The sequence below is a fragment of the Mustela erminea genome, chromosome 20 (genome assembly GCF_009829155.1).
Source record: "Mustela erminea isolate mMusErm1 chromosome 20, mMusErm1.Pri, whole genome shotgun sequence".
Lineage (NCBI taxonomy): Eukaryota > Metazoa > Chordata > Mammalia > Carnivora > Mustelidae > Mustela > Mustela erminea.
The window spans coordinates 31,979,967-31,990,623 of NC_045633.1; the positions used below are offsets into that span (position 1 = coordinate 31,979,967).

Consider the following 10,657-nt stretch of genomic DNA (forward strand, 5'->3'; position numbering starts at 1 on the left):
CCAATAGCGGCCCCGAGACGCGTCGGAAGTGGCTAATCAGAACCCGCCGTGGGGGTGGAGACTCCTGCTCCGGAGTGAGGCGACAGAAGGGAGGGGGCTAGAATGGAGCGCTCGCCAACGGCCGACGCTCCAGGCCGGCCCGCCCCCTGCAGCCGCATCCAATCGCAATGCTGAGGTCTGGAGATGGAGCCAATCAGGTCTAACCAGGAGACGGAGACGCCGGCGCTCTACTAGAAGGGATAGAGGCCGAGCGACCGCAAACCGGGGCTCCAGGTTTTCTTCCAACGGAGACCAATCGCAAGGCAGATAAAAGCGACTGACTGTCACAAAGGCCAGTTAGAGCCTCCGGAGGGAAGCTGGCCCGGCCTCTTCTCTGAGGGACGGCTGTACCTACCAATAGTATGGGCGAGAAGGCGGTCCCTTCGCCTAGGAGGAGGCGGGTGAGCTAGAACTTTGAGACTGAGGTAAAGAATGTGAGCTCTGCGCGCCGCCACGGCTGGGAACAGTGCAGGGGCTGGAGTGGCGCGTGCGAGCTGGAACTGTTAGGGAGCGAGTCCGCTTTGAGCGCGCGAGGGAAGCCCGGGGGTGGGGGGCTGGAGCCAGCCGATGCCTGAGGCCAGTGCGCAGGTGGTCTTTGCATCCGAAGGGACCGTGGAGGCCACTCTGGCCGTGGAGGCTGAGGCCCTGCGGCGGTGTCCGGAGCCCCGGCGGACGGAGGGCTTACCAGAGACCGGAGATGCCCAGCTCAATCCTGGAGGAAGGGTTGCGGGAGACCGGAGAGCCTCCAGAGCGGCCGCCCGGCCCCGAAGATCACGCCTGGGCGGGAATTGTGATGACAACCCCAGGGCGGACGGGGTGGGGCGGGGGTCTTAGTCCAGAAGGGACCGTGCCCTCTAGAAGAAGGCCTCCGTTTTACAAATGAGGAAACTGAGGCGGAGGGAGGTCGATGGGTTGGCAAGAGCGAACCGCAAGTTACCGCTTGCTCTAGAAGCCCGATTTCCCACCGGTTTCCCAGCAGCTCCTTCGGTGGGCTTTTTCTATCCGCACCCTCTTCTTTGCCTCCTGAGCTGCAGTGGAGGCATAAAAGGGGACCCGGCCACCGGAGGAAGCCGACGATCCTTCTGTCTGCGGAGAGATCTTAGCGTTCTCTTAGGATACAGTCAGAGTCGCCTGACCGCAAACCACTGAGAGTTTCTTATAAATCACATCTCAAATGTTGACATTCCTAAACATTTATTGAATGGTTAAAATTCCATCCCCGGTGCCTTCAAAACTTAGTTGTTTACTAGTCCCCATGAATAAGGGAGTTTGGGTGGCTGACGGTTAGCTCGCGCAATAAAGTCTGTAATGCTAGGCAGCGGAGGGCTGGTTTTCCAGGACTGGCTTGCTTCAAGTTCCTGGAAGATCCGGTTACTCCTTGAATTTATTGGTGTAGATCCTTTGGTCCTACCTGGACAGACACCCCCCCCCCCCAACTTCTGTTGTTTCTCATACATGGCACCCTTCTCCCCTGTAAGACTACATTAAAAGCTTAGACTGTGGGAGATAACCCCTGTTTCAGAGTAACTCTAGCCCTTTCTTCCACCTTGATAGGTTGTCCTTCATACATGCCTTGATGTTACTGTCCCAAACATGCTTTGGGTGTGTTTTTACAAGACTCAAGAGTTTGTGCTGAATTATCCCCACCTTCATCTTCAGACTCTAAGAGAGTCTAGCAGGGTCACCGGTCCCCCTCAGCTGTCAAACTGAGTTGATGCTTTTTTGTTGTTTTTTTTTTTTTTTTTTTGAGTTTATACTCTTGGGCTACAAATCACTGGAGGCCCTGGCCTGCTGAGGTAGGAAGAACTCACCAGTGTTTCTCTACGGAGCTGAGTTAATGCAAAAAAAGGGCCTCAAGTGGAGGGACCTCAGAATTACTCCCCAAAAGGAAAGGCCTCATCTACCAGTAGTTCCCACTTTCTCTCTCCTGTAAAATGCATAACCCATGAGCCCCTGGGGCGGGGGGGGGGGGCGGCTAACGCTGAGCTAGAACCCAGGAGCTGTCCAGGAGCAAAATCCCAGGCCAGGTTGGGGAAAATAGGTCACAGTGGCTGGGCAGTGAGGTCACAGAGAGGTTTGTCTTCCCAGACTCCATGGGGGAGGGGCCTAGGAGGCAGAGGGGCCCCAGAGGTCCCCCAAGCCCAGGCGGGGGACATGGTGTGGGAAAGGCAGCAGGGACGGGGGCCAAGGAGCTGACTACGGGGGGCCTAGGGGCACGGAGAGATGAGGGCAAGAGCAGGGAGGGGGCAGTCAGGATGGTGAGGAGAAGCCGGAGGCGAAAGCTGCAAAAAGTCACCAGGCTGTGCGGACGGGAGGAGGGGCTCCGGGTGAGGGGGGAGCGAGCCAAGGGAAGGACGGAGAAGATGGTAGCCAGAGGTCGGGGGAGGGGTTCTTTGGAGCCGGTGGACCAAGGAACACGGCAGACAGGGAAGGGTGACCCATGGACCTAGAGAGAAAGACGGGAGGATTTGAGAACGCAGAGCCGGAAGACAGGGCGGTGAGCCCCCAAGAAAGTAGCTAATGAAAGACAGGCTGAGAGAAGGCAGCAAAAGAGGCCTGACTCTCATGGAACCCCTGTGCTCCCCATTCTCGGGCAGGTGAAGCGGAGCTGCCCTTCATGTGGCCCAGAGCCTGGGGGTGAAGAGAAGAAGGGGAGAGGGAACCCTATTTCTGTCCAGCTGTTCCCCCCAGAGCTGGTGAGTCCTCCATAGGGAGGTATTAAAGAATAAAGGGCAGGGGGCCAGGCCACGGAGGGACCCCACTGAACCCTGCTTCCTCCCTCCTGCCCCCCCAGGTGGAGCATATCATCTCATTCCTCCCAGTCAGAGATGTAGTCGCTCTGGGCCAGACCTGCCACTACTTCCACGAAGTTTGCGACGCCGAGGGCGTGTGGAGACGCATCTGTCGCAGGCTCAGTCCTCGCCTACGAGAGCAGGGTTCTGGGGTCCGGCCCTGGAAGAGAGCTGCCATTCTTAACTGTACACCTCCCCCAGAAACCCCCACTGTCTTTGCCGCTGTCCTACCTTATTCTGGGGTCCCTCCTGTTCCACAGAGTTGCCTCCGCATTCCTGGCCAAACTTCCGGGGCCCCTTTCTCTGGAAGAACCCATTAGATTCAAAACATATGCTGTCAGCGCTACAAGCTTCTAGCCCCACCTTCTGAGGGACCCCCATTACTAGCATCCCTAACAAACCTCTCTCCATAGTCAAACTCTCTTCCAAATCTTACCCCGGACACCACCACTACTCCCCAAATGTGGAGTCTTCCCTCCTCTAAACCAGGGTTCCTCAGCCTTGTCACTGTTGACATTTGGGGGCCAAATAGTTATTTGGAGTGGGGGCCTGTCCTGTGCATTTCAGCATGTTCATCAGCATCCCTGGCCTCCCCCCACTAGATCCCAGGAGCAAACCTCCCCCTAGAAGTGACAACCAGTGTTCCCTGAGGGACAGAGTCACTCCAGGCTGAGAAACATGCTCTAAACCATTCCCAGGGAGCCCCTACCCAAATACTTGATTTCACACACTGGAGATGGAGATCCTGATCTGATCCCGATAGCAGATCCGGAGCCTGGGCTGAGCGGGGTTACTGGCCTTTCTCGATCATTCTTTTTCACTCCTCCTCCTGCTGCTTTTCTATGTGTTATTTTCCCTTCGATGTCTCTGATGCAAGGTTGGCCTGAAGCGCTCCAAAGCATGTGTAGTGCCCTGGGCTGAGGGGGGGCAGAGAACTCAGGTTCAGGCATAGGGGATTATTAAAGATATGCTCTGAGCTTTCCAGTGTCCTTTGGAAGGGGTCTGTTCCCCAGTCTTAGGTCTGGGAGCTGCTAACTACCACGCTGCCCGAGAAATCGAGTCCGCCCAAGCTCTGATTCCTCTCCCTTGTGCCACGCTGACCCCCTGAGCCTCCCATCTCCTCCCTTTCTCCAGACACGAAGGGCCTGTACTTCCAGGCATTCGGGGGCCGCCGCCGCTGTCTCAGCAAGAGCGTAGCCCCCCTGCTAGCCCACGGCTACCGCCGCTTCTTGCCCACCAAGGACCATGTCTTCATTCTTGACTACGCGGGGACCCTCTTCTTCCTCAAAAATGCCCTGGTCTCCTCTACCCTTGGCCAGATCCAGTGGAAGCGAGCCTGCCGCTATGTTGTGTTGTGTCGCGGAGCCAAGGATGTGAGAAGCAGAGCCCACCCCTCCTGCGGGGACCCGGGGACCACACCAGCCCTGAGGTCTTCTCCTCGGGACAGCCGCCCTCCTGTCCCAGGAACTGAGAAACAAGTCTTTGTTTCCCAGCCCTGAACTCCAAGTACCTCATCTCTCACCCCATTGGGTGGTGAGAGGCTCCCGTGGGCCCAGCCTCATTCCACTCCCAAGGCCTAGACCCCAGACATCTTCATCTCTTCCTACAGTTTGCCTCGGACCCAAGATGTGACACGGTTTACCGCAAATACCTCTATGTATTGGCCACTCGGGAGCAGCCAGGCATGGTGGGCACGACGGGCAGCCGGGCCTGTGACTGTGTCGAGGTCTATCTGCAGTCCAGTGGGCAGCGTGTCTTCAAGATGACTTTCCACCACTCCATGAGCTTCAAACAGATTGTGCTCGTTGGTCAGGAGACGCAGCGGGCTCTTCTGCTTCTCACAGGTGTGGCCCAGAGCAGTGGTTTGCAAACTGCTCTCTACAGATTCTTCGGATCCTGCGGCAGGGGCGCAGGAGGCCTCTCACATGGGTTCTGCAGGCCACCTCATCCTGCTCTCAAATCCAAGAGCTTTGCTTTTTGTCTGCCTCCTAGTCTAAGATGCTATGAGTTTCATTTGAATAAAGGGTGCTGTGGTGGTGGGGGGGGGGAGTTGGAAACCACTATTCTAGCCAGGCAGGGCCCCAAGTTCTCAGCATCATTCTTCCTAACACTCCAGTTGGATTCTGCCAACTCTCACTGCTAGGTGTTCTCTCCACTCATCTTTCACGCTCAAGGACTTGCCTGATTTATTTTGGGTGGTAAAGGGCTAGAGTCTGGACTCAGGGTCACTCTTCCATTATTCCATTTCTACCTTTTTTCTTCCGGCCCCATTCTAGGACAGTAAATGTTTCATCCGTATGCCTTAGAGAGTCTCCTGGGAACTTAATGTGGATATTGGGGGGGGTCCCCCCCCATAATTGTCTCCCTCTCCCCCATCTCCCAGAGGAAGGAAAGATCTACTCTTTGGTAGTGAACGAAACCCAGCTGGACCAGCCACGCTCCTACACCATCCAGCTGGCCCTGAGGAAGGTGTCCCGTTGCCTGCCTCACCTTCGTGTGGCCTGCATGGCTTCCAACCAGAGCAGTACTCTCTACATCACGGGTAAGAACCACCTTCCTCCTTCTGCAGACCCTGGTCTTAAAACAGACCTTCCAGATACGGACAGCACCCCCTGATACTTACTCCAGCTCTGTGGTGGACCCTTTCGGGCATCCTAGTGAAAAGATGAGTTTAGGTTCCCAGATATCATAACTGGTACATTGCTAGTGGGGGTGTCACCCCAGATCTTATAACTTTTCTCCCAGGTAGGGCCTTATCTCTAGGAAATAGGTGCCCAAAGCTGCTAAGCTGAGGGCTCCTGACCCCCCAGACCAGGGGGGAGTGTATTTTGAGGTGCATACCCCAGGGGTGTATCGTGATCTCTTTGGGACCCTTCAAGCCTTTGACCCCCTGGACCAGCAGATGCCGCTTGCTCTCTCACTGCCTGCCAAGGTAGGAGCCTGGAGAGGTGGGGCAGACCAGGGGGCGGGCAGAGGGGGGTTGTGTTAGGGTTTGAAGGGTGCCAGAGGTCTGAAATGTGAGCAGGGATCAAATGATTCCTCAGGAAGGGACAGGGGACCCAGAGAGAGGGGCGAGGCAGCGGGCAAGGCCAAAAGAAGGCAGCTAGAATTGCCAGGTTAGCAGCTGGGAGACTCTAGAGCTCACGGTTCCCCTGGAGAGAACTGAATAGTCCCCTCCTCTTTCTGCTTTACTTCCTAGATCCTATTTTGTGCTCTTGGCTACAATCACCTTGGCCTGGTGGATGAATTTGGCCGAATCTTCATGCAGGGAAATAACAGATATGGGCAGCTGGGGACAGGGGACAAAATGGACAGAGGGGAACCCACACAGGTGAGACCGTTTCTCCGTTACTGTCACCCTGACCCCCTTCCTCCAGTTCCCTAAGCCCTGAATCTCTCCACTTCTCCGCCGTCTTTAGAATCTACTCCTTACTCCCTGGGGAAGTTAAGCCACCCGTAGGTAATGCCCGTGGTACTACTGGCGCATGTCTTTTCCAGGGTTGGCACTGTGAGGTGCCAATAGGAATTTAGCGAAGCAGGGAGACCGGGCGGTGGGCTGGTCTAACCAGAAGAGGTGAGCTGTCATCAGGGGCCTGGTAGGTCAGATCGGATTTGGGCGGGCACAGGGAGAGGCATTCTGTATAGTAGGGACGAGAACTTAAAGCAGACACTTAAAGCACACACTTAAAGCAGACAGGGTGTTTCAAACATCAGTAGATAGGAGGCGGCACAGGTGGCACAGATTTGGGAAGGAGTCACTGCAGGTTCGGGAGCAGAAGGTAACCACCCCCTCCCCCCCATGACTGAGAACAGGAGGCCACGGGATGAAAAGCCCACTGGGAGACTGTTGAGCCCCAGCAACATTTGAGACAAGAGCCTGGGGGCAGTGAGAACCTAAAAGAAAGGATCCCGGAGATGTTTTTGAAAGGAAATGAACAGGCCCTAGAAACTGCTGAGATATGAGGAGAAGGCCCCGAGGACAAGAGAGGTTCTGGGGTGAGACCCCTTGAAGAAAGACAGCATGCCTACAAACTTGGGAAGGGATACTGGCTTGAGGAAAGAGAAAGAGTGTGAATTTGGACTTTTTCTAAAGTGGAAATGTCTCGCTGGCATTAGGGTCCATGCTGAAACAAGGCTGACCTGGACAGGAGTAGGGATAGAGGGGCAAATCCCGGGCAGGGGCCAATGTCCTAGGCAGAGGGAATGAAAAGGCTGTCGCTGACGCCCGATGGGCACATTCTTGGATGCCAAATCCCAGAAGCCGTGGGCTCAGAGAGTTTCAAACAGGAGGGAGTGACTCAGACGGACAGATAATGCAGGAAAATACCCACTGACACGGAAAGATGGTCAGGCCATAGTTTTCAGTGAAAAAAAAAATTATTTTACATAATACAATGCCATTTTTGTTTTAAAAAAATACAATTTGTACACACACACACACACACACACACACACACACAGCAGTGAAGAATATCCAGCAAGATGTTTGTAGTAGGTGGTAGGATTCCCAGTGATTTTTTTTTTTTTTTTTTTTTAGTAGGCTCCACACCAAGCGTGGAACCCAGTGAGGTACTCCGACTCACAACCCTTAGATCAGGACCTGAGCCCATATTAAGAGCCAGGCACTTAACGGACTGAGCCACCTAGCTGCCCCTGGCCAGTGATTTTTTTTTAAGATTTTTAAATTAAATTTTATTTTATTCTATTTTATTTATTTGACAGAGAGAGAGAAATCACAAGTAGGCAGAGAGGCAGGCAGAGAGAAGGGGGGAAAGCAGGCTCCCCGCTGAGGAGAGAGCCTGATGCGGGGCTCGATCCCAGGACCCTGAGATCACGACCTGAGCCAAAGGCAGAGGCTTAACCCACTGAGTCACCCAGGCGCCCCTGGCCAGTGATTTTTAATTTACTCTTTGCTCACCAATATTTTATAACTTCTCTATCATGACCATAAATTACTTGCCTGTGTCTTCAAAATTAAAGCCCTCATAATCTCAGGAGAAAGTGTGCGAGAGGCTCTTGGATTTGGCCGCCGGGAGGTCAAGGGCGCTTGGAGAGAACACGTCAGTAGCTTAGTAAGGAGAGAAGCCAGATCACAAGAAGGTGCAGGAAAGCCTGGCCATGGTGAGAGCAGGAAGGGGTCGACCTCAGACTGGTCACGTAACCAGTTCTGCTGCCTGAAAAGACGGAGGTTGGAAGCAGCAGGAATCCGGTGGCCATGTTGTTTTTTTCAAAATAGGGCAGCCAATTTGAAAGACAGGCATAGGACCAATTGAACTCGCTGGAGACAGGAGAGAGGAATAAGTGGAAGGAAAGTCCTTCCTGGGGGCTGGCCTGGAGGGCGGGAGGAAGTCTTTCAACTTTGGGAAGAGGAAGGATAGCCCTCCTCCTGGGGCTGGAAAGCAGGATGAAAGGCTGGGCTGGCACAGGCCTGGGGTGACAGCCAGGGAGCGGATAGCAGACCCTGGGCCCAGGCAAGTAGCCTGTTTTCTGGGGAGCAAAGATGAGGAACCGAAGAAAGTTCTAGACCCCATGCAGTCCGACTGGGGCTTCAGGAGATCCAAGGAGGGAGAGATTGCTGTTGGTCTGTCTCCTGGCTGGGAGTGGGGTGGTGGGAGCTGGGGGACGCTGAGTCCCTTCCCTTTGCCCTCCTAGTTTCTCTAGATTCTTCCCTGAGCCTTCCTGTCCTGTCTGGGCCCCCAAATCCTTGGCGTTCCCACCTTAGGGATCCTGGCCCTGTGTCCTCAGGTGCATTATCTACAACGCCCCATTGCCCTGTGGTGTGGCCTCAACCACTCCCTGGTGCTGAGCCAGAGCTCGGACTTCAGCAAGGAGCTTCTGGGCTGCGGCTGTGGGGCTGGAGGCCGCCTCCCTGGCTGGCCTAAGGGGAGTGCCTCCTTCGTGAAGCTCCACGTCAAGGTCAGAGCATTGTCAGACCAGCAGGCAACCAGGGAGGGCAGGGGCCATAGAGCTAGACTGCACACAGGAAACCCCCCCGGGGGTGGGGGCATGCCCCAGCACCACCTGCCTCCCTTCCCGGCCCCACACCACAGCCCCGGGCTCCCTCCCTCAGCAGACCCTGCTGGCCCTCTCTGACCTCACACAACCTTGGGGCTCGGCCAGCCCTAGCTCACTTGCTGGCTCGGGGCTGGCCGGAGAGGGAGGAACACAACAGCTGGAACTTCCTGGGAGCCCCTCAGTGATGGCCCCACTGAGCCACGCCCCTTCTCTCCTCCAAGGTTCCTTTGTGTGCCTGTTCCCTCTGCTCGACCAGAGAGTGCCTCTACATGCTGTCCAGCCATGACATCGAGCACCACCCCACCTACCGGGACCTACCAGCCAGCAGGGTGGTGGGGACCCCCGAGCCCAGCCTGGGGCCCGGAGCATCCCAGGACCCTGGGGGGACAGCCCGGGCGTGTGAGGAGTACCTTAGCCAGATCCACAGTTGCCCCACGTTGCAGGATCGCATGGAAAAAATGAAGGAGATCGTGGGCTGGATGCCCTTGATGGCGGCACAGAAGGATTTCTTTTGGGAGGCCTTGGACATGCTGCAGAGGGCTGCTGCAGGGGTCGGCCCAGGTCCCTCAAACCCTGAGAGCTGACCCCTCCCCCTCCTCATCTCACCCCCAGAGGGAGAGAGCAGCCCTAGGCCAGGAGCTAAGGAGACACAGGGCGGTAGCGGTAAACACTGTATGTGCACACGGTGGGGGGGGATTGCTCGACATGCCAGGGTGGACAGGGAGCTGTTTTGTAAAAATGTTTGGGGGGCTGCCCAGGAGGGGCCCCCAATCTGACTATCATGGACAAGAGATTTGATGGACAAATAGAATAAAAGGCTGAAGTGAGGCCCGGTTTGGAGGAAAATGGGGCAGGGGACGGGGGCCCGATGCCTGGCGCGGTGGGCGACGGAGGACAGGAGCATGGCCGGGGCAGGCAGAGCAGAAGTGGCTCAGGCATTCAGGTGCTGCAGACCTGACCACCTACATCTCTCAGCTCGCTTTCCCCTCCCCCCGCCCCCCCCCCCCCCCCGCCCTGGCTTCTGGACTTGGAAGTCCAACCCCCACCTTCTGGAGCGATGCAGGCAACATATGCTACTCGGTTCTCTGGTTCTTTTAGTGGGGTCCTCTGTCCCTCAGACTTGCTCCCATCCTGAGCAGGCCACTTGCTTCTGACCTCGCAGAGCGTCCTACCCATTGCCCTTGGTCCCCAGGAAGTCAGTCCTCTCTTCCCCTTCTCCGATTTACCTCCCGGGTTCAGTCTCATGTGCTGTCCCTGTCCCTTACGTTCTACTTTGTTCTACTCAGACACAGGACAGGCCCTTCATCCGCCCGCACACCATGCCTCCCTAAGCCACTCCCCCACCTCCAAATACTGGGGAGAGAAAATAGGCGAGCAGAATTTTCTCCTTCCGGTAGTCTGGCCCGGGGATGGGGAGAAGACAGTAGAAATTCCGTAGTGGAAAATAAGCTGGAGCCAGGGGGTGGTCAGGAAGGGGGTGAGTGACTGGATGTCGGGGGGGGGGGGGTCAAGGAAGGACGACCTGTGGGTGCCGGGGAGGCGGGCATGGGGAGGATCATGACGAGGGACCCGAGGCTGTGTTCGCAGGATGCTCGCACACCTGGCAGAGTGGGCTTCCGGAGGACGGGACCCGGTGCCTGCACTGTGGCTGAGGCTTGATGCTTCTTCTGCCCTTCACTGCTCGACCCCCTACTTGGGTCAATATTTATGTGTCCTGGACGTAGAGAGGCCCCTGGACTCACCACTGTCCCGACTAAACTCTCCCTGTCCCGCCTTCCCCACCGCCCGCCCCGCTGGCCAGTCCCCACGCC

The 10,657-nt window shown here is 56.2% G+C and overlaps 1 protein-coding gene and 1 long non-coding RNA gene across 5 annotated transcripts; one reads left to right on the plus strand and one right to left on the minus strand.

Annotated features, from left to right (window-relative positions):
* Nucleotides 1–2: 2 nt before the first annotated feature.
* FBXO24 (F-box protein 24) lies at nucleotides 3–10,555 on the plus strand. Of its 4 annotated transcripts, none has more exons than XM_032328202.1 (10): nucleotides 3–440; nucleotides 2,637–2,735; nucleotides 2,834–3,017; nucleotides 3,966–4,204; nucleotides 4,441–4,675; nucleotides 5,215–5,373; nucleotides 5,642–5,763; nucleotides 6,031–6,162; nucleotides 8,577–8,747; nucleotides 9,068–10,555. In XM_032328202.1, exons 1-10 carry the CDS (start codon nucleotides 402–404, stop codon nucleotides 9,428–9,430), a joined length of 1,743 nt encoding a protein of 580 aa, XP_032184093.1. In that variant the 5' UTR covers nucleotides 3–401; the 3' UTR covers nucleotides 9,431–10,555. The 4 variants fall into 4 exon arrangements, with proteins under 4 accessions (XP_032184093.1, XP_032184090.1, XP_032184091.1 ...); XM_032328199.1 differs by lacking the exon at nucleotides 3–440 and adding an exon at nucleotides 2,109–2,366; XM_032328200.1 differs by lacking the exon at nucleotides 3–440 and adding an exon at nucleotides 2,109–2,366 and having other exon boundaries at nucleotides 5,711–5,763.
* On the minus strand, nucleotides 1,768–4,570 carry LOC116581160. The gene is made up of 4 exons (XR_004281932.1): nucleotides 4,483–4,570; nucleotides 3,561–3,748; nucleotides 3,063–3,134; nucleotides 1,768–2,991 (listed from the first exon to the last, which is right to left on the minus strand). It is a non-coding gene; the product is annotated as an uncharacterized LOC116581160 (long non-coding RNA).
* Nucleotides 10,556–10,657: the final 102 nt, after the last annotated feature.

Bases quoted from the DNA above. Each gene is read 5' to 3' on its own strand.
- FBXO24 (XM_032328199.1), top strand. From the start codon at position 2,133: ATGGGGGAGGGGCCTAGGAGGCAGAGGGGCCCCAGAGGTCCCCCAAGC. The intron at 2,367-2,636 runs GTGAGGGGGGAG...ATTCTCGGGCAG, and splicing joins GACGGGAGGAGGGGCTCCGG to GTGAAGCGGAGCTGCCCTTC. The intron at 5,764-6,030 runs GTAGGAGCCTGG...TTTACTTCCTAG, and splicing joins CTCTCTCACTGCCTGCCAAG to ATCCTATTTTGTGCTCTTGG.